The sequence below is a fragment of the Electrophorus electricus genome, chromosome 14 (assembly GCF_013358815.1).
Source record: "Electrophorus electricus isolate fEleEle1 chromosome 14, fEleEle1.pri, whole genome shotgun sequence".
Taxonomy (NCBI): Eukaryota; Metazoa; Chordata; class Actinopteri; order Gymnotiformes; family Gymnotidae; genus Electrophorus; species Electrophorus electricus.
This window is the reverse complement of record NC_049548.1, coordinates 171,104-193,848: the sequence shown is the minus strand read 5'-3', so window position 1 is coordinate 193,848 and position 22,745 is coordinate 171,104. Positions and strand designations below refer to the sequence as shown.

At 37.2% G+C, this 22,745-nt stretch overlaps 3 protein-coding genes across 7 annotated transcripts; 1 reads left to right on the top strand and 2 right to left on the bottom strand.

The window, feature by feature from the left end:
- Positions 1-2,046: 2,046 nt before the first annotated feature.
- On the bottom strand, positions 2,047-4,847 carry slc35g1 (solute carrier family 35 member G1). Its single transcript, XM_027021869.2, has 3 exons — positions 4,646-4,847; positions 3,617-3,794; positions 2,047-3,509 (listed from the first exon to the last, which is right to left on the bottom strand). Exons 1-3 carry the CDS (start codon positions 4,722-4,724, stop codon positions 2,762-2,764), a joined length of 1,005 nt encoding a protein of 334 aa, XP_026877670.1. The 5' UTR covers positions 4,725-4,847; the 3' UTR covers positions 2,047-2,761.
- Positions 4,787-10,973, bottom strand: lgi1b (leucine-rich, glioma inactivated 1b). 5 transcript variants are annotated; one of them, XM_027021866.2, is made up of 9 exons: positions 10,148-10,821; positions 9,911-9,982; positions 8,095-8,166; positions 7,933-8,004; positions 7,723-7,794; positions 7,444-7,613; positions 7,039-7,203; positions 6,335-6,802; positions 4,787-4,875 (listed from the first exon to the last, which is right to left on the bottom strand). In XM_027021866.2, the coding sequence occupies exons 1-9, from the start codon at positions 10,336-10,338 to the stop codon at positions 4,853-4,855; spliced, it is 1,305 nt and encodes a 434-aa protein (XP_026877667.1). In that variant the 5' UTR covers positions 10,339-10,821; the 3' UTR covers positions 4,787-4,852. The 5 variants fall into 5 exon arrangements, with proteins under 5 accessions (XP_026877667.1, XP_026877666.1, XP_026877665.1 ...); XM_027021865.2 differs by lacking the exon at positions 4,787-4,875 and adding an exon at positions 10,925-10,973 and having other exon boundaries at positions 5,379-6,802; positions 10,148-10,620; XM_027021867.2 differs by lacking the exon at positions 4,787-4,875 and having other exon boundaries at positions 6,345-6,450; positions 6,617-6,802.
- A 943-nt stretch (positions 10,974-11,916) lies between these two features.
- On the top strand, positions 11,917-22,255 carry fra10ac1 (FRA10A associated CGG repeat 1). The gene is made up of 14 exons (XM_027021870.2): positions 11,917-11,990; positions 12,963-13,042; positions 13,455-13,547; positions 13,628-13,673; positions 14,299-14,375; positions 14,523-14,606; positions 14,698-14,782; positions 14,861-14,906; positions 18,918-19,031; positions 19,337-19,379; positions 19,596-19,723; positions 20,240-20,284; positions 20,577-20,661; positions 20,787-22,255. Exons 1-14 carry the CDS (start codon positions 11,961-11,963, stop codon positions 20,827-20,829), a joined length of 999 nt encoding a protein of 332 aa, XP_026877671.1. The 5' UTR covers positions 11,917-11,960; the 3' UTR covers positions 20,830-22,255.
- The last annotated feature ends 490 nt before the right edge of the window (positions 22,256-22,745 follow it).

Sequence of the window (22,745 nt, the reverse complement as noted above, 5' to 3'; positions counted from 1 at the left end):
TCACAGTCATGGGAAAATATGCACAAAAAAGCTACATGAAGGGTAAAATAATGCCATTTACTGAGATAAGGTTGTCTGGTCAAAGGGCATTCAAGGAGGGGATGGAGGGAGCAAATGGTCAGAAGAGGGTTCAGTGGTTTGAAAATTCTATGATTTTGAGACGTTGAAGCAAAATATCAACACAAAACCAATATCAACACAATAATGATACAAGAATGTTAATAAACAATTGGTTTTTCCTCCTCATTGATTACTGTAATTCTTTTTAAGGAATCTCTGCTGAATTAAACCATCATCAGTACATTCAAAACTCAGCAGCAAGAGTCCATACATCTGCCTAACATGCTGTACATATCACAACTTCAGCATCTACACTGGCTACCTATTATCTCCTGGATTAAGCATAAAATCCTTCTTCTAATCTTCAAAGATCTTCATAATCTTACCCCTACATATCTCACTGAGCTCATCCATTCATCCTGTCCCTCTCAAACCCTTAGATCTAGCTCTGGCTTTCTTGCCTTCCTACAATTCTAACTCACAGCTATGTGTGGCAGATCCTTCAGTGTTGCTGCTCCTAACTCTCTACACAATCCTTCATAATGCTTCTGCTCTTAAATATTCTTAACTACTCATCATTCTTCCTGTTTTTTTTTTTTTTTAATTCTTAATGAAAGCATCCTTATTATAATAATTATTATATGGATATTGACCATCTGAAAAAGAGAACTGAATATAAAGAAAAACAAAATGTGGGCAGTTCTCAATTCATTCAAGATTAAAATAACACACTACCTTTTAGATTCTGGAGATTTGCTAATGAATACCATTAGGAACATATACAATGTAGGGCCAGGGCAACACTGTTAAATAATTTAGTGAGTGCAAAGGACAGTCTTTACATTTACCTGATGCTTTTATCCAAAGCAATTTACAATTATGACTGATTACCACTGAGGGTTAAGGGCCTTGCTCAGCAATCCAACAGTGGCAACTTGGCAGTGTTGGGGACTGAACCCACAATCTTCCGATACTAAGCCCTTAGAATTGCTCCCAAAGTGTAGTCTGTATTTCAAATTCAGAAATGTCAAATCTTCCCCTTAGAAATAATTAATATCTAGCCAACTGTTAGCAACCAGAATATCACAAATCCATAAGTATTTATTTTTTCGGTCCATGGAGAGAAGAAAACACTACCATAAGTCATTCTGGACAAGACCATCTGCTAAATGCTATAAATGTAAATGTAAAAATAATCCATTTTAAATTTGCTAAAAAATTAAGAGAATCACTACTGTTTTGTAGGGCACGTGTAGAATATTCTGATCCAAAAATGGTTGCTCATTTTGCAAAAAATCACTGATATGCATTCAGTACAGAATATTAAGCAAAGATAATTCAAACAAATAATTATTTAAATTACCTTAAGACAAATTCTCTGATCTGTACTGGACTTAAACCCACATCTCACAGTTTAAAAACAGGTTTCAAGCTCTGTCAAATCTTTTTACACTCCGGTTCAACTTTTTTTTGTTATATTACCTTGAAGACTTAAAAACCATATTGCTCAGAGCCACTGAACATACCGAAGCTTGTATGTGAATATCTGTATCAATCTTTTTCATTTCTCTTTTGATTATTCACATATATTTTTCATTATTTTAATCATTTTTAAATCTTTCCTTTCTATGTATATTGCATGTATACATTTGTGTACCCTCATCAGTCTTGTGACATCCTCCGATCTTGTAAACCGCACCATTCATTTACCCTTACATTAACTCTCAAAATACATGTCTGCAATCAGTAAAGGTGGCAGGGTAGTTTTTGGCACACCTACACTGAGGATTAAAACTAAGGACATTACAGCAAGTGACTAAAATATACTATACAGGAAGTATTGTTAGTACTGATACTAGTACTCCTAATTAGGGTTTTAAAAGCCATTAGAAACTATATATTTACCTAGGAAAGATTTTACTTAAGTCTACACAATTTTGGACATATGACATCACAGTAAAAGTTTTAAGGCAACATATACATGACTCACTATGGAATTATCAATAAACCATTTTTAATAAGCGTTTCTGGTAAAATTACAGAAATATAGTAAATAGTAATTGCTTCTAGGTCATGACCATGCAATAGAATTGCATCTTTCTTCCATCAAATGAAACAACAAATCCACGGCTGTATATTATAAAGCAATCATTGAGTCAATAGTTATCTTGTTAATGTTTGTGCAATAACCTTGGGTGATATTCCCATATGTTGGGACAAGGTTCAAGTCACAGTTATTAACATTCTAAGAATGTATAATTGCTTGAAACGTTCTACTGGATATCATGAAAATATAAGATTCACTCTTTCTAACAAACTTGTTTAATTAAAAATATCCAAATACTTAGACAAAACAAATGCCCCTGTTTAAAGCAAATAAAAAGTAAAGCAAATGTATTCAGCAATAAATTTGATTTAGCCATTTAGTGCAAATGCAGGTTTTATACAGTTCTATAAAACAGTTCAATAAATATAAGAATCATTCTTATTTAGAAAAATAAATATACATGTATGCTTAAATTTAGAATTCTAAATTTTAAAAATTTAGAATAAATTTTACATTTTAATTCACAAGCTAACAATGTTTAAAATTAATATATACTGTAGTAATATATAAAACTAACAATTTTCTAAAAGTAGGTAGGCTGTGGTTTTGTTTTTTTTTTTTTTTTAAATAACAGCACTAGATGATAAATGGTGCTCAGTTGTTAAGTCTGGAATTACTGTACCACTTTCTCAGTGCCACTCCACTGGTACTACTTATCACACACAGTGCCCCTCCAATGCTCCACCAAGTTGGCATGCGATTAAGAAAGAGGAACTGCAGGACAAAGGCCAGAACCACGTCCATAGTCCGCATGAGTGCTACAGGGCCTGCCTTCTCGATCTGCAGGGCTTTGGTGAGGAATGTCTGGCCGCCTATTCCTAAAATGCCTATGGCCATTAGGATCGCCCTGTCCAAGCCACAGGATGGCAAGGTCCACTCGTGCATTATCAACAGGATGATGATGCACTCAACAAAGCCCAGCACAGCATAGTACCACACAGAGAGGTAGTGGTGAACACTTCTGCCCATCTTCCTGAGGATGACCATAGCGCAGGCTGCCCCGACAGCTCCTGTGAAAGCAGCTACTGTGCCCTTGATGTGGTTGGTGTAGTCACCCTCAATCCCAGACAAATTTTCCCCAAAGAGGAAGGGGGGCTTTGCTATGAGGACAACCCCCGTGAGAGTGGAGATAGTGAAGACAGCATCCCAGATAGTGCAACGCTCCTTCAGAAAGATCCAGGCCAACAGCGCTGTGAAGACTGGATTGCTAAACATTATGACAGTAGCATCAGCCAGAGGCATCTGGAGGACAGCATAATAGAGCAAGATCATTGCACTGGATCCAAGGACACCTCTCAGAAATAGGAAGATGCGCATTCCATGAGGTCCCAGGAAGCCAGTTCTAAACAAAAATATGTACACGATGGATGGTTATTATATGTATTCTGCATATGAGTGTAGATGGCCACAAAATAAATATTTACAAGGAATGACTTGAAAGGCACTTACTTGTAGTAGATCATGGCTGGAATAACAAACAGCATCTGGAAAAAGCATCGTATTGCACTAATTTCAACTGCATGTATGCCCTCAATTTTCTTTACAAGAAGAGAAGCTACTGAGAAGAACACAGAGGCCAGGAGGCTGTAGAGGAGACCCAGACCAGGAGAGACTGGTTTAACCGCTGCTAAAGACAAGCAAATAAACAGTCAATCATCTGATCAAACATCATAGGCCACTTAACTTATAGCCTGAAATTGTACTCCATTTTGCCAGCTTTTTGTACAAATGAAGGAACATGAAACATGAGAATCACAGTGCTTGATTTGGCTTTGTGGGGTGAATTTTGATCCAGCAGTGAAATGAAATGAAGGGGTGAAAAACAGTATGCAGCAGTATCAGGTTTAGGTGATTTTGTTTTCCTTTGCTTGTGAAGATATATTAAATAAAAACACCAAGTATTACATGATCAGCACCAAATGACATTACTACCTGTCATCAAGTTGACCTTTTTTGTCATTATTCGCAGGTCATGAAGATGCCAACATTGGACATGGTCCAAATTGTGTCAACATCACTTGGACTGACCTCACACATGGGGTCTGGAAAAATAAAGGTCTGTTGATCAGGGACTCGGTGGAGCTAAAGGTCTATCAAGTTCGTTTGGAGTTGAAGTAGGTATTGTTTCCTGATGTGACTCATGTTAGCTTTCCCACAAAGCCATCAATGCGAAGAAGAGTATGGTAGATACCTTCGCTTCTTTCTAGTAAATCAAATCTTTATATATCATCAAGCCTACCTGTACTGGTATATTTATCATCATTCTTATCATTACTTTAAAATGTGTCGCTTCAAACACTAATCGTGTTAAATGCCTATTTGTGCGCGAAGACTGTGTTCCATTCGGCATTTGACGAATCTATAATCCAAGATGTTTTAAATTAAACCGGTTAGCGTTCATATAGATAGATAAACACAGAATATAACCTAAACTCAGAGTAACTGAAGTTTACAGTGAAAGCGAAAAGTTGATGTTACCTTTCCCAACAGACTGTGTCTCCGCGTCGTCCGCGTTGTCCCCACCACACGACGGGAAACACAGTCTCCCCGACAGCATGTCACTCACCTTCCGTGAGTCTGGCGATACGCCCGTACCGACATCGCCGTCTCTAGACACTTCAGACTTACTCCTCAACCGAGACTCCCTCCATGAGCTGTAAGGAGCGTCTTCATCAACTTTATGATCTACGACTCGTATGTTCTCCTCTCTAGAAAGGACAACCGATAAGCCTGGATCATCATCAGTGTTAATCACAGACTCAGTCTTCTTTCTAAAATCACCCATTTTAAGCTCCAACAGGTGCTCATACTTTGATAAAGTGCCTTGTCACACTGTTCCCCGATGAGTAGTACGTGAAAACAGAAGTTAAATTATTAACCTTGTGTAAGTAAGAAAACGCTCTACTTCTCCGCTAGAGGGCGAGAATGGGCAATGTAGGCTTAGCGGAATAATATAGGTGGACGACCGCCTTGTTTCACGGCGTTCCAACACGCTCTCAGAGGACTGATGCGACTGCCAACTATGACAGTGGTCATTTAGTGCTCCTTAAAGAAGGATGGAAGGAAAGAAACAAAGAGAGAGAAGGACAGAGAGCTATATACTATTGTACAGCTACCCATTGTTGAAAAGAAAGTTTTTTGTCTGTGCAGAGACATCAGCTGAACACAGTACAATTATAAAGTCCATGTTAATAAACCTAAGAGCCTGTGATAATGTTAAGTTGGTTTATTACACGTATGACAAACAAGTAACAAGTAAAGAACTAAATGTTCTTTTTAAATTTACCACAAAACTATTCTACAACTAAATTTGGGTTTATTGCATTAAGACTAGCCTTATGAATAAAATGTCTGAATCCCCACAAGAACCATCTACCTCTCTGCGCACTAAACTAGTGTGAGAAATCCCAATTGCGTGGTCCCTTTATATAAAAAATGTTACAAACTGCTTACAATTACAGTAAAAATGTAAACAAGTTATTTGGCAGCCTGTTATGATGTCACCAGTTAATCACTTGGTCTATACTTTTGTTTATTATATCTTTTCGGTAAACACCATTTCACTAGCATTTGTTGCAGGGAGAGAATATGTTAACAATGGCTCTTGTTAAGGGAAGGTAAAAAGAGGATAACTGAAAAGTGTAGAAAAGATGAATACAGCAATAAAGGACACAAAGGATGTTTCTAGAGAGGCAATCATCTGGAACCATCATTAGTGAGTTAGGCAATACAAGTGGTTTTGACAGTAAGCTTATCTCCATCACATCACTCTGTTCATCTGCACATTCAGTTTACACATTCAGCAACTGGAACCACTTCAGTTACTCAGGTCAATAATCAGATGCTCATAAATCTGAGTCTTCCCTTTGAAGCTTGAGGCCAGCAGGAACTCTCTGTTTTCAATGGACACCAAGGAGAAAGCCCTTGGGGCCTGAATGTTCAGCTCCTGAAAATGCACAAAGTGGTTCTTCTTGGAGTCCCACTGGTAGACCTGGGTGAGTGAGTAGTCGCTGCCTAGGATGGCATACTGCCAGCTGCCAATGGAAACTGGTTGGAAAACCATGGAGCCCCTGGAGGGCATTGTCTGAATCTCAGTGAACATGGCCCCATCCCACCTCATGACCTTGGAGTCACCGATGAAGCGTGTCAGACAGATATACAGCTCACCCTGCACTTTGAAGTGCTTGACAGCATAGACGTCCTCCATCTCAGGGATGTCTGTCCGCCGTTCGAACTGCTTCTGGCTCCGGCTCCACTGGTAGATTACAGGTCGCTGGGAGCTGCTGGATAGGATAAGGTGAGGCTTGCTGCTAATCTCCAGATACTCCACATCTGTGTCCCGGTACCAGGGGTGAAGGGACTGGTGTGAATAGAAACCATTCCCATTCCACTTGTATATGGTAGTGGATCCCGCCTTGGAGCTGTCTGCGATCACAAAGAAAGACTCACCATCCGCAAGAAATGTCTCAATGTCATTGGGCTTCCGGATTTTCAGGATGTCAATGTCTTGGATCTTGATGAACTTGTTGGCTGAGATGTCTCGTTTGTAAATGTGGGAGCCCCCAAAAAGCTGGGCAATGATAATGAAGACCTGGTTGTTGATGACCATTGGCTTGCAGACCACAGTGGATGTGCCTAACAAGCAATAAATGTAAAACATAATAAATGTAAAAAAAAAAATGCAGTAGTTTTATCATTCATTTTTACACCTTCTAAATATATTTTCTTCAGTTTTAAGTAATAATACAATGTGTAGTATTGTTACTGTGATGTGCTTCTTAGCAATCATGGAATAGTCTTCTTTAAACATTTTTATGTTCTTAGACTGAACAACTCTTATATTGCCATGACGTGTATTTGATGGCTCTCACTCTCGATGCTGTCATAGGGTCGGAATTCCATGTTGACATGGTCCCATTCCATGAAGCTGCATGTTCCTGTGAAGGGCTGTGCAAACACAGCATACTTATCATGCCCTAAGGAGAAAGCCTCCACAGAGATAGACTCAAACTTCAGGGTCTTCTTGGAAGCAAACTCTGCCACAGAAAGATGTTTTGAACCCAAACAAAACTTTCAATATAATTTATCAGTTTAATAATATGTTTCTAATGATTATTCAAGATGCTGTAAGCTTTTGTTGACTTTCTAGATTTGTACAATTGAGGTTCAAATACTTTTTAAAAATTAAATCATGCTTAAGTATTTTTAAAGGCTGGCAGTTTTAACACTGGTGAGTTGTAATGTTTTAACACTGGTGAGCTGTGATGTTTCATCACCTGCAGTTATACAGTCAAATGACTGAGGCACCAGGTCATTAATCTTCTTCCCCTGGTGAAGAGAAGGCCCACTACAGTATATCTGGTCCACTGTAGCATTGGTGTTGTACATCCATTCAACCAGCCATTTCATCTTACAGTCACAGTTAAACACGTTTCCTCGAAGATCTCTGTCAGAATAGGTTGTCACTTGTTATATAATATTATGAGCATTATAATAGAATATAAGAGAATACATTTGTAATGGTTTTGGCAAATTGTGAAATGTTAAATACCTACACTTTTGTTAAGGCATCCATACCCTTGAAAACATCTTTGGGTAATGTCTCAAGGTTATTATAGGCAAGGCTCCTGATCAGGAGATAAAATGAAAATATTACTTTTTATGGTAAGAGAGGATACTCAGGAGACAGGCATAAATAATCTTTCTGTAAAAACATTAAAAATAGGTATATTTTTAAAATACACCCTAAAATGTGACATACTCACAGGTGTATGAGAGATTTCAAACCTCTAAAGGCCTGAGGTGATATTGACTCAATTTTGTTGTTTTCAATAAACCTGAAACCAAGCACTGGTGTTACAATCCCTCACAATGCTGTGTTAAATAAAGGTGCTACACTGTAAGAAACATAGGTTTATTCATCTCACAGGTATTCCAGATGTGGTAGCCCCTGGAAAGCATCCTCATCAATAGATTCAAATGAATTGGCTGTAAACAAGCTGTAAACAAAGCCACAGATCCAGTCAGCAGTGATGCCACGCACTTGTCATTGTTCAATATCCCTTTAAACTTTATGATTACCAATCAATAATTGTTTTGTTAGCTTGTTCAAAGGCTTCCTATTAATAATGTAAATTAATGTAAATTAAATATTAATTGTTTGATTTTTGGCCATAAAAAACATAATGACAACAGTAATCACTTCTGTTTGAAACAGAATGTGATGTCTGATGTTTATACTTGGTATATTTTCATTGTTGACATGCAAGACATGCAAGCCCAGTCATGAGAATATTTTAGACAATCACATTCCACAGGGCCTTTAAAGGGACAGGTAAAAAAAAAAAATAATCAATGTTTCCTTGTTTCAATGCAAATTTTCTGCATTCCTTCACAAACATTTTGCATTTTCTTGCAAAATTAACATTTCTTTGTGAAATAACCCTGGAAGATAGTGGCATGTTGCAATACAACTAGAGTAGCTTTTTTACTTGAAATTAAATCAGCTATAACAGCTGGTGTTATGGTAATCAGATTACTACAAGTATAACAACCATTTTATTAATATAATAATTAATTTAATTTTAGGTTCCATGCATAAATAAAGTAATTTCAAGTATGATAAACAACTGCAGTTAAAGTTTGCTTTGACAAAACATAGCAGGACTATGAGTGCACATAATTTAATTTAATTTTCCTGTAAAACCCATCTATGGTTTTTCCAGTGTAATTGTCTCTAAATGTGTGCTTTAAAGTCAAATGTAGGAGAAATAATAGGAGAATTTAAACTAAAAAAAAAGAAGTTTCATGTTTATCTAGAAAGCACTGACATTCAAAATTCTACACGAACAGGATTAACATTAGTCACCATTTTATCTCACTGATATCTTCACTGTATGATCTGAATACCTCTGTATTATATTTATAATAATCTTATTTCTTAATATAACTCTTATAATGCCACTTAATCCCCGTGCTCTGATATACTGGCTCGTAAATATACAAGTCTAATGTTAGATGTAGTGGACCGCTATAATAATTTGCCAATAGGGGTCGCTGTTGGATGCCGGGGAGTCTGACAGAAAACATTTAGTTGTTAGCTCTCCTTGTAAAAATGACAAGTGGTTTTGTTCAGCAGCAATATAAAATTCTGTACATACCTACATACCTCAAGTTAACACGCGTCTAACATAAAATAGCTAACTCGATATTTTAAGAAAAACACAGCATTTGCAAGCAAACACAAAATGTTCGCTTGGTGTCGAAAAATATGACCTCTTTTTGCCCTGTCCCTTTAAGGGCTCTGCCTACTCATGTAGACGGTTCCTCGCGCGTGGTGGCAGGTGTTTTGTTTTGTTTGCCTGTTTTTCGCTTTATCTTCTGGGTGGGATTCATTCATTCATATTGTTTAACATCGCAATGGCTGTTGGTGGAATGGATGATAATGGCATAAGTGTCATCGCATTTCAGTGATTGTTTAGTGTAAGCTTTCTTCAGGTATAACCTTATGACTGTGTCATTTAAACATTTAAACATGACACATTTGTTCATTACGAGGCCCACGCCAAGGCTCTTTGGCTCTTTATTAAATTAGACACGGAGCAAAAGAACCCAAAATGCCCCCTCTAAGGGGAAACATGCAATACTTGTTTAGTACAGACATGTGGATACTGAACATGGCGATCATCCTTTAATAACTGAGATAGGTACACAATAATATATACCACATGAATAAAAACTCACAGAAGCTGAAGGGCTGGCGTGTGTAGGAAGCTTCCCCCCGCAATTTCGGTGAATCCAGACTTCACAAATGATCTGATGGCAAAAGTGAAGGAGAATTCACACATGAACAGTAATCTTTGTAGACGTCTCCATTTACGCGATGCGCGATGTTTCAATGTCAGCCCAGGTTGGATATTAAATTTTGCATACGGTTGAAGAGTTTGCTGAAAATAAACTATACTTTTCTTCAAAACTTACAAGGAGACGACATCTGGGGGGAAACTGTGTGGAACCGATCTGATATTTTCACACAAGGCGTTATCTTTGGTGCAAGTGCATCCCTGTGGGCATCTCGGCTGTTTCCCTCTTCGGCTGTCCACTAAAAGCAAGCTCGCGGCGATCCAAAGCGCAAAAGTGTATCTTTTCAGTGCTCTGTTTTCGCATCCCATTCTGTCACCATTTAGCGCCTCAAATCCAGCCAGTAGAATACCCTATTCCTGAGCAGGTAAACTGTGACTTATCTGGGTTGGATGCAGCTCAGTCGATAGCAAATAATTGATTGAATTGTAATGTTCGTGCTGTATTCGATTCGTCGCAGATGGGTCCGTGTAATGAATGCAACGAGTGAGCGAGTGGGGTCCCAAAGGCCAGGCGTGCATCCAAGCGATTCGTTCTGCGCTATAATGAAAATACCGTTGAGGGTGAGATTGGCTTTGGCCACATGAAGACAGCTAGCAGAAAATACAAAAGATACAGTTAAATCTAGGGTAAATCTAGAACACCAGTGCAATTTAAATGAAATTTAATTCAGAACTGATTTGCAAAAATATCTTCTTTTCTCATACGCCTATGATTAAAATATCAGATAGGCTACACAGACTATGCCATGCAACCAATGAGACAGCAAACGAAACAATTCCTAGAAATGTGTGCATGTGTGCTGTATTATCCAATGGTCTTTTTTCCTGCGATTACGTGTGAACGAAATTCATGGATTAGTGATGATTAGAATATTCATAAGGGGGGAAAACGCACCTGGTCCCAGGCTTTAGAAAAAAAGACTGTTTTAAATGTTTTCATATTTTATATATTCCGTGTCTTATATATATATATATATATATATATATATATATATATATATATATATATATATATATATATATATATATATATATATATAGATATATATAGATATATAGATATATATAGATATATAGATATAGATATAGATAGATAGATAGATAGATAGATAGAGACAGAGAGAGAGAGAGAGAGCGAGAGAGAGCGCTGTATTTTATATTGGGCAGTTATCGAGTTCTCCGTGTGGTCTTTTGTAGGCATTCAGTGAAGTGTGTGTACAAAAAGGGTTGAGAACAGTAAAGGGTCTGTCGAAGTGTTTAACCCCCTGCCCTTTGTTCCGTGCATTCATTTTGAACATTTTACAGAATAAGAGACTGGTTGTTCTGGTTCTACAAAAATGCTTTCAAATTTCCTCCTCCGCTGTCTTTTAAATTTGTGACGAAAACAAGAGTTTACAAAGATAGGTCTGTTTCTGGTTGCTAAATGAACATTCCTAGATTCATTGTATGCCATACATGAACATAATATTGACCAAATTTTACCCTTGGTAGCTTGTCTTATTCTTTGTATAACTAAACCATTTTAAATATAACACCACATTACCATGGAAATAGAAAAACCACATTACCACGGAAAAATACTGCTGTTGGGAGAAACCGAAATAAATCAAAACAAAAGTATCGAAATCTTCACTCTTAATACCGAATATTATAAGATAATTAGGTTCGATAGCTTTCACTGAGTGGGGAAATTGCGAATATTGGTCATTTGGATTTATTTAATAGTCTTTTGTGGAAATCCGAGTTTTGTGTAAATTTGCCAATCTTTAAATAACTTTTCAGTATTTTTTTATTTAGCGAAAATTATGTATTAGATTGCTGGCTTTCGATCTGAATCAACTGAATGCATCCGTTATTCTTGAACGGATTCAGCGTCATCACTCCGCGCTTGAATAAATCGCTGTGTTGGCGCGTAAACACAGATGTGAGGCATGGATCAGAGTGGTCTCAACCTCGTTAAGGTGGTTATAATGACTAGTTTAAGATGGTATTCAGGATTTTCCAATAATGTCTTCGCACTGTAGTGAATTACTGCAAGATTCTGTTTTGTTGCCAGTAACTACAGTGAGCTGTTGAAGTCTGCTCACATCCTAGCATAATCAGGTCTCGCTAAACTAGCGTTAACTAGGTAACGTTGGCAATTCCCTCAAAATATATTTAGTATAATGATTTTGGTAGGATTTGTAACATTCACACGTGCATCGGTGTTCAGCATTTGAATATCTTTTATGAGGAATCATGACTGCACTATAGAATGTAAAGGGTGGTTAGCTAGCTTACCTAGCTAATGTTAGCTAACGTTACTGTGTTTGCAGTAAAACGCATAAGAAAAGGGTGCCCAGTGGGCTGTGAAGTTAACTTTGATGTCTTTGAGTTATAGCCTGTCTATGTCTACAGATTTTAATGATGGCGTTCTTTTATATTGACAGTCTAAAATGATACGAAGCTACATTAAATTTGTGATTAACAAGCACACCTTTAGTAAAAGGAAAGTTCTCAATATTGTAACTCCTAAGTCAATTATAAGTTATATAGATTTGAGTATGGTATATTTATTCATGGTTAGTGACAGAAAACTGTTTAAGGGTTGACCTTCACATTGTACAGATGCAATGAATGCAGATTTTGTCAGTATTAGATTTCCTGGGCTCTGCTGAAGTAGAGTTCTGTGACCTGACCTACAGTATTGTTTAGTTCCTGCAGGGATGACAAGGCACTTTGCCATTTTTGTCTGTCCCTGCACCACATTGAACCTGTTTGTTACTTATACAAGTCTTACTAGGTTTAATCAGATGTTACAATTAATGGTTACATTTAGATACAAATTTGACATACTCAAATTCTAATAATTCATGTCCAGGAAATGAAAAATTTCCAATCTTATTTTGACTATTATTGACTCAGTTATATGTATAAATTGGATTGTTCTGTAGGTTCATGGAAGTGGTGGATATGACTCCGATTTCAGTGATGATGAGGAGGGTGGCAGATCATTGCAACGTGGAGGGAAGAGGTGCAAGATTTTTATTATATTTGTCGAACAGTATGCAAGAGCAAATGTGTGTTTATAAAGATTAAAACTTTTTTGGTTCAAAAGTGATTATTTTTATACAGTACTTTTCTCCAGCTATTTGGATAGCAGTTCTGAAAAGCATCTCATGAAGATCATCTTAAATGAGAAAAAGAGTTTGATTCTTGCACTGTCATTTAATGATGACCTTTGGGGAAACCCATCCCAGAACATTATCTGTCATATTACTTATCACAAACAAATTTAAACTAAAAAGATCAGTATTCAATTAGGAATGTCAACTGTCCTCTTGGCCAACAACCGATTTATGATATCTTGAAAAAGTCAGTGGGCACAAAAGGTCCCTGTTTTTGTATCACAGGATTCATGGTTGGTCCCTGTTTTTGTATCACAGGATTCATGAGGATGAGCTACTGCAGAAGCCATTCCAACGAGGGAAGCACACAGCGGTTACACACAAAAGTGTGGCTGCTAACGAATGGGACAGGTACAGGCAGATTAACACAGATCTTGTTAGCAGTGCTGATATATAGTTGCTTGTTAATCATGTTTTATGTCCCGTTACAGAGAGGAGGCCAAGAACCGGCGGCACCATCTCTTATCAATGAATGCTGTATCCTTGCAGTAACTTGCAGTATATAGTAGAAACCAGAAAGGTTATGCATGCAATTTATGATTCTTTAAAGTGTTATTCACGCTTTAGAATATAATTTTATAGTTTAATTTGGATGGGTGATTTTATAAATTTATTCTAATTTCCACATTTTCTAAATGTATTCTAATTTCCACATTTAAGGTAGACTTGGATATGGGTATTGTTTACTGGCTAATGCTAATTTGAGTGACATTAAACCTTTTTCAGTCTGACATTGAGGTAGATCCCTTATTCCCTCTCTCTAAATATCCATTACCTCTCTTCTTTCTGTTGTGTTCTCTCAACTTTTGAGGTTTTTGTTCTTGATGCAATATTAACTTTTTTGTATTTTTTTAAAGTATTGTATCTGTATAGAATCTGATATAATTGCACAGACTTAAATAAAATACTTCTCTGCTGGAAGCATTTTTCCTTTGGTAAAAGGTCATGTCCCATGATGTTGATTATTTTGGCTAATATTTATAGTTATATATTCCTAACCAAGCATTCATAGTCTAAGATGCTTGATAAATATTGCCACATGGCACAACAGTTAACACTTACAATGCTTACAAGATGTTGATCCTTCACACCAATTCTTCAGTTTGATAGACATGAGAAGTTTGTCAGTGACTACATATTGTACTATGGAGGAAAACGTGAGGACTTCAAAAGATCCACGTGAGTAGATTGGCTCTCCTGGCAGAAACATTTAATCTCTCTTCATGTTAAAACGGAACAAAATGTGGCTTTGGTTCATGCAGCTCAAACACGCTGAAGTAAAATGAGCCTATTTTTTCTTAATGAGCTTGTGTGAACTGCATGCAGAGCTAAAGATAAGACTGATCTGGATGTGGTGAGGGAAAACCACCGCTTTCTCTGGAGAAATGAAGATGAGGAGCATATGACATGGTGAAGTTGAACCTTTTTACATCTAAGTCAGTCTGAGGTTAAATCGCCTTCTTTGCTTATGTAGTTGAAAGTATACATGACTCCTTTTTAGGGAGAAAGAGCTTGCAAAGAAGTATTATGATAAGCTGTTTAAGGAGTATTGTATTGCTGACCTTAGCAGATACAAAGAGAATAAGGTACGTGACCTCACTGATGCACTTTGTCTCTTACAAAAAAAAATCTTAGAAATGACATTTTATTTTTTTCACTTGTAGTTTGGGTTCAGATGGCGTATTGAAAATGAAGTAATATCTGGAAAGGGTAAGTTTTGTCTTTCAGTCATAACTCACTCATTTTAAATGCTCCTCTCCTCATCATCTAGCTGGGCCAGAGATTGTTTAATGTAGACCTATACCTCTGTATTCTAGTTCAATATCTATGTGGCAACATCGCTAGTTTATAGTGGCTGACTACATCACACTGCAACCTTTGTAACAATAAGAATCTGTGACTGTGGTTTCATGGGTAACTTTCCCAAAAACATGATTAGGATTCAGCATGAATGAGAGCGTTAAAAACTCTAGAGCTTCTTATTTCACTCTATCATAACTTGAAATGTAAGGTTTATATATACAGACTAGTAATATACTTTAAAAGGTAGCTGAGCAATGTTAGTAAAGGATCAACAGCTGGTGTTCCAAAAAAGGATCAATATTTCATAAAACTGCAAAATTGTATAAAGCCTATTTAGTCATTCAACATCTGGCAGCCTAATATTTATTTAATCAGCTATTTGATCATTTGAGTAGCATATTATTATAAGTAATAATTTATTATTCAGTGAATTTGAAAATAGTGAGACCGTGCCAGGTACTTCATGTATGTTTAACTACCATGTATGATAATTACAAATGATTTGTTCCCACATTAAAATTGGCTTGACATAACCTGTAAAATAGCATGGCAATGTGAGGGAGGCCCAGTGTACTTCCAGAGCATAAATTGTAATAGAATTTCCTCATAGATGACCTATGCCCAAGTATAAACAAAAATATAAAATACAAAACTTTAGAACATCAAGCTGAACTAAATGTTATTCTTCCCTCTTACTAGCTGCATATAAAGAGGCTTTACAAGATCAGTCTGGACAAGCAAATCTCTCTAAATTAATCTCCAAATTAAAAGGATTTATGAATTAAACAGAACAAATCTAAGATCCTGTAGTCCTTCATGTGAAATGTAATGGTGAAGAACATTCAAAACAGTGATTTGACTGAAAACAGTAACTTACGTTTTAGGAATGTTCATGCAGATTTGGTCAGTATTCTGAACATTAACTGGTTTATGTCCAGTAAACTTGCTAGATAGCAGGTTAGCGTCATAGAGTTGCCATTGCAACTCACCTAACTTATTCTGGGATTAGTTTTTGGAACTGAAAGTACAGAGTTTCCACAAACTGTGAGTTAACAGAACTGGGTTATTTGCCAAACCCACTTTCTGACCCCCCCATCTGTCCATGCCACTAGATGGTGTCATAGGCTTAGACTATTCTGTTCAGTCACTGCCAAATGTTCAAATGTTTTTTTTGTTAATGTCATAGCTTTTGCAACGCGGTTAGAACCTTTCAGTTCTAACAGTTTTCAGTAGAAAACAACTGGGCAGAAAAATGTCATGCATAAGATTTTCTTGTGACTTTGTTTGTTGTCTGGCAGATTTGTGATCCCATCCATTAGTGGAGACTATTTTTTTCTAATAATAAATCAGTAATATTGTGGGTTACAAAACTTGTTTTTGACTTTTTCAGTCTTTTTCAGTTTGCCTCATGAGTAAACATAGCACGTGTGTAATGTGAGATGTTTCTAATATTGGAAGCTCTGACAGCATTTTAGGAGTGGAGTCTGCAGTGGAGCAGCTAGAGAACTTCACTGGGACCTGAACCTTAGGTGTCTTTGCTCCTTTATTTGGCTGTCATGCTCAGATTGTTTATCTGCAGCTCTGGCTGTCTTGTGGATATTAATAATATGAAAACCAAATTCATTTAAATGAACCCTAATGTTTTTCACATGAACTTCCACTTGGACATGGATTAAAAGTTAGCAAAATGTCAACAGCATGCAAGAAAAGATAAATACTCTTTTTGGACTTTTTACAGAGTTTAATCATGATCAGCTTTATTCCTGACCCACTGGCTCCATTAAATCAATGTTATTTTAGTCTTGCCTGATCATGCTTCAGTTTTATCTTATATATATTCTCAGCATGTTACTGTGTACCTTCCACATACAGTGTCAAGCACACTGACTGAGAAAAGCTTGGCATAGTTCACATAAGCATCAAACGTGACCCGTTTTTTGTGTCCTTATGAAACAGTTTTGCAAAAAATAATTAAAGAAATAAGTACAGTGACTAAACACCATGGTGCAGGCATGTAGAATCAGAATTAATATTGCAACTTTGATTAGTAACCCACTGAACCGTCTGTGATCATGTACTTCAGTTTAGGATTCTTGGGATGTTTCCCTTATATTTTTATTCATTAAATATTTGGCACATTAACCACAGATTGAATTCCCCCATAAGAATGCCATCATATTTGAATCATCAGAAAATCACTAATCTTTTACTACTGGGCCTTGTACTTCATGTATACTGTATACATGTATACTGGGCCTTCTACTTCATGTACTTCATGAGTTGTGGATATGCGATTCCCAGTGGCATGTCAAGAATTATCACTTAACAAGCAGGAATGATGACAGTTGACAGGAGTTTCATTAGTTTTCACAAATAAGATGCCAAATCTGCCAAAGTGTCATGTTTTAATGGTTGTTATTGTTATACTGGGTTAAACTGTAGCAATCTAATTTCAGTGAGCATTAGGGGTTAGAAAAGCCTTCTGATTTATTTTATTTGTTTGTTTGACATGCACATTCACATCTCACATTCTGTCTTGTCTCCAAAATGGCTGATACTACTGTTATGGCATCTATAGGCAGCTAATACTGTTATGCAAACAAAGTAAGTTTGTGCATTTTAATGAAAAACTAAAACTAATCAAGCAAAAACAACACTAAAGAATCAAAATATGGAGACAAAATGTGCCTTGGCTGATTGAGTACATATAAAAGGAAAATTGTGTAAATTAGATTGTTTTTTTGTTTGTTTTTTTATTATTAATTGAATAATTTATTTATAAAAAGGCCTGCCAGCAATTTTCACTAGAACGAAAGATGAGCCCAATCTTTGTAAGATATAATGGGGCAAAATTCGTAAAACCTACTGCCAGATGTAATGTGAGGTTACCAACAAATAGCATTGCTGTAACATGTTTCCTCAATCATAAATGTGGATTGCCGGCATATTTTACTGTGTGGGTGATGTAAGATGCTACAGCATTTTGTCCTCATGATGTTAGCAATTCATAATAGAACATCACTCTGCAAAATATATCACCAGAACCCATCTGAGGGTAAATGTCCTGGTAAGAAGCCATTGTGGATTGGATTATCTTTTCTCAAAAAATGTATAGTCACTTGAGCAGGATCTCAGAATGTCATGACATTTTCCCATTAGAAATGCAAATTTACTTTTTACAAAGGAAAAAATTATAAACAAATATAGACTGAGAAGAGAGAGATTTTTTTTCATCTCTTCCATGATTTAGATCATAAAGTCATCAGCTTTCACATCATGGTGAAAGTTAACAAATGTGTTAAATTTATATGCAACTGGTCTCACGACTGGGGTTAGTCAGTCATCTGTCTCTTGGTGTGGGTCTTGAATATGTATGGCCTTGTTTACATGCCAGTTTTGATTGGCATTCATCTGGAATAAAAGTGAATTGACCACAGTAGTAAGTTGACAGTAGGATGTTAATTATTACCACAGTAACTTTATGAATAGGAAACAAAGACAGTGTTGCATGTTGTACACGATGTAGTGTACCATCAAGTTTTATGAATCCGACCCATGTCATCATGGTGGGGGATGCCTTTCACAGTTGCTCTGCTTGATGACACACTTTCCTCCAGCAGAAATCATTTGCATCCCCTAAGCCTAATGCTGCTAATGCTAGGCTATAGGCCAGACTGGGGGGGGATGGGTGAAAGGAGTTCCCTCCCCTCTCACGTGGGTGTCCATTACACTAAGCCATCAGCATCAAAGCCTTTCCTTTTGTTCTTAAATTCCTTCCCTAATGTAATGCTACTTATCTTCTCTGTGCAAATCCAATGTCTACCCTCACTCTTATCCTTCAGTTGCATATTCATGTATGCATGCATTATTGTGTTGTGTGCGGGGTGTGTGGGTGTTGATCCCAGTGCCTGTTTGCAGGCCAGTTTCTATGTGGAAACAAGCGCTGTGAAAGGCAGGAAGGTCTGAAGAGCTGGGAGGTGAACTTTGCTTATGTGGAGCATGGTGAGAAGAGGAACGCCCTGGTGAAACTGCGTAAGGTTGACTTTTGGCTGGGCCCACCTACACCTCACTGTTATTAATCCACTCTCCTCAGCAGACCCCAGAGTGCAGCTAATCTTATTACAGTAGACTTAAGAAAAGGCCATTCACGTCCACCACTATTAGAAATTGTACAGTCCATGATTTTATGCCGTTTTATAAGTCTTCCTGCAGGCAGTGATAACATTAAAGGATCAGATATATGGTTCCACGTCAGATCAGTCTATTTATAAATATTGCAAATATATATTCACAAGCAGCATAAACTTGGCTCCAGTGGTGTTTTTGTTCTTTCTTAGGACTCTGTCTAGAATGTTCCTACAAATTGAATTATCATCACAAGTAAGGAGATTTTCTATATGATTTAGTAGCTTTATTCTTTAATGTAGGTCTAAAAGGAGGCCTTTGATTCAAAGTGCCTTCTCTGTTAATAATGAATGAATAGTGAATTTCATCAAGGACCAGTGTGCATGATGTGAATGACAAGATCATAATGCAACTCCCACAATCTTTTTGCATTTATTAAGGTTTCAGACCATTTTTTGTTTCATGTTACAGGAGAAAGGAGGTCAAGACTAAGAAAAAATGCAGGTTAGGAGAAAGCAGTGCGTCCCAGGCTCACAAGCCCAAGCATCGGCTCAAACGGAAACACAAAGAGACACATGAACACAAAAAGAGACAGAAAGGCAAGAATGTGCAACACTTGCCTTTTATTGCCACTTTTGTATTAACGATTTATGCTTGCCATTCAGCTTTGATATCTTTGCTTACTCTTAGATAGACTATTGAGAACTCTTGATCTGTGTCAAGGTCATAAGACTGAGGTTGGGGCAACGTGGGGCACCACCATGTTCCACTCCCATGAAACATGTTTCCTCAAGGGCAGAACGCTACCTGTGGTGCACATTGACAGATTCATACAAGAACTGCAATGTAGTTCAGTGTTTTTCACTGAAGGATTTTTTGAAAAACACAGCTTAGGTAAACATTCCAGCACTAGTCCAGGCTTGAAGGGAGTATGCGATGTCTTCTGTTTATAATCTTGTGTAATGCTCTGAGAGAAGTTATTCATTCTTTTGCAAACAAAACAAAAAACCATATATATCATGTGCCTGCTTCATGCTGTTCAGGTAGGAATTTGTTTCTGAAAAAATTCTTATGCTGTGTACCTGATATGATCAACTTTTTTCTTCTGTCAACAGAGCACTCTTCTTCAAGTTCAGAGAATTCCCTGGAGCAGGACAAAGGTTTGAGCTGCACCTACATCTCTTCCCCAGCCTGACCACTTTTCAAGCATGCACTCAGTGAACAGAGTGCTTGCCTGACACTCAAAGTATACATTTATCATGCCTTCCACAAACAAAAAAAGGCACAAAATTAATTATGAAATAACCTTCTCAGCTGGATGGCTGCCACCTTTATGAGATGCAGTCTGGTCACAGCATTGCAGCTTGGAGTAAACATTTACCTTACTGGGGTGTTAAATCTTGTTTCTGGGGTAAACTGACTTGTTTGAATATCTGTTTTGCACTCCTACAGAATCTGAACGTGAAGAGGAAGCAAATGGTCCCTCAGAGTCTGAGCACTGGAAGGGCCCAGCTCCTGCTACAGAAGACAAATCCAGGTCAGCTCTGCCAGCTCTAGTGCCACATATGGCCACTTGCACATATGAAGGAAGCTTCTCAGGAATGTTTAGCTGTACACGATGAACAGTGCCATCAAGTTCATTGCTGATATTCTTTCTTCCAGGGAGGAGGAGTTCGAAGAGTATTTTGAGGACATGTTCCTCTGAACAAAATACGGTGCACCATCAAAAAGCTGTTTTGGAAACAGCTACAATGCTTCTGTATCAAATTTTATTATCTGTCTAAGATTGGGGTAAATAAAATGCTCACAATTCTGTTCCCCATTTAGCTTTCTCCTGTTTTACATGTTTAGCTCCGAATTCAGTTCTACATGTTTAGCTTTGAATCGACTTGTCTTCGGTAGCAGCAGCTTTTAAGTCAGGCTGAATTTTTTGCATGGGAGAGGCCCACAGATAACAGCCATGAGCTTCAGTTGCATATGCGCACTTCAGTTGCATATGCGCACCCACTCTTACTCCTTCTGTAATGACCTACCAAAACTGTGCAAAGCCAAGCCAGTCAATGGGAGAGTCCGCCTTTAACCAGCATGTCTAAGCATTTTACAGACTTATCTTGCCTGTATGATTTGTACTTGCAGACTACCTTTTCCATGTTGCTATAGCAAGCAGGATAAAAAATCTTTTCACCCTTGTGCTGGCTTGCGTATTAAAAAGTGGCTATAGGACAAGGACGCTCCTCCCAGTTTGACTGAAACTAGATGCCACTCAGCTGCCAGCCTGTGTAACTGAGCTTCTTTACCACAGGCTGATCCAGCTTTATTAGCTAATCCCTCACATGGTGGAGAAGCTAGAGAAACCTTCCAGTGCTTAAAAGTCTTGCCTGGTCTGTCCTCTGAGCAACACGACATAAATAGAACAAGTATAGCAAGACAACAGGAATCAGCTTGGTAAATGTGTTTGAATCATCATGACATGTGAAATCTGCATTGATTTGTTTACATGATGAATTTATTTGTTTACATTGCTATTTACAACATATACTCAGCAAGATTAGTTAAATAAAGGGACATTGGATGTAAATTCTTCATTCTTTTACAAGGATCATACACTACTAGTATGATTGCAACCAAATGTGTGAAAATTAAACATTTGATATGATTAACTCTTTTGAGCCCTTGTGTCTCCTGAAGGCCTTCACTGTGCAGTTAAGCAGAAATGGCCTGTTACTGGACTGGTCTATTTCCATGTAGCCATTCATCAATGCTATATGTGCATTGCAGGGTTTTGTGGCATTGTGGGGGGCAGTGAAATTGTTTTGTTTCCTGAATTACAATGCAAGCGTTTACATATTAAAATACAAGAACATTTTATAGCCCTTTATGGTCCTTTCTGTAAATTCAGTGCTAAATAAGTACTTTTAACAGCCCGTTTCTCTTTTTTAATTTGTTAGATTTTTTTGTGTGCTGATTTATTTCACCATAGATTGTTACTTTCAAAAGTCATATCTGGTTACTTAAAAATGCTCTTTCACAAATTTACATTCTATGTAATATAAACCACACTTCTTGATTTATATGACATATTTAAAAACTAAAACTTTGTTCCACACTTGTCATTAAACAGTCAAAGTGGAGGTTCATGTGTCCTTCGATTACTGCAAGACCTAAAATAGAACTCAGGTTACAGTGAATCAAAAATGTATATTCTCAATCATATTTGTATAACGTGCAAGAGTAGTACTAGCAGTCAATACATGCTTAAAATTGACATTTTTCATTTCATTGTTCAAAGATGCATTTTTTTTTTTTTACAAGATACATATAAAAGCCATCATGCTCTGAGTTTTAAGAGGAGTTGGCTCAACATTAAGGAAGCAGCAAGTAAAACTGCATATATCTAATCACAAACTGGGAAGTTCTGACTAAAGAATTGTTTTGAAATCTTTGGCTGCACGTTCGAAGGAACTAAGTAAAATAATTCTTAAAATGTGCAATGGCCTTATAATTAAATAGATAATAAAATAGGTAACATTTGATTGTTACAGCTACTGCATGGCTCCCTTTTAAAAAACAACATGCTCTAACTAGATGACTGACTATCTGCAGAACATGATCTAAATTTAT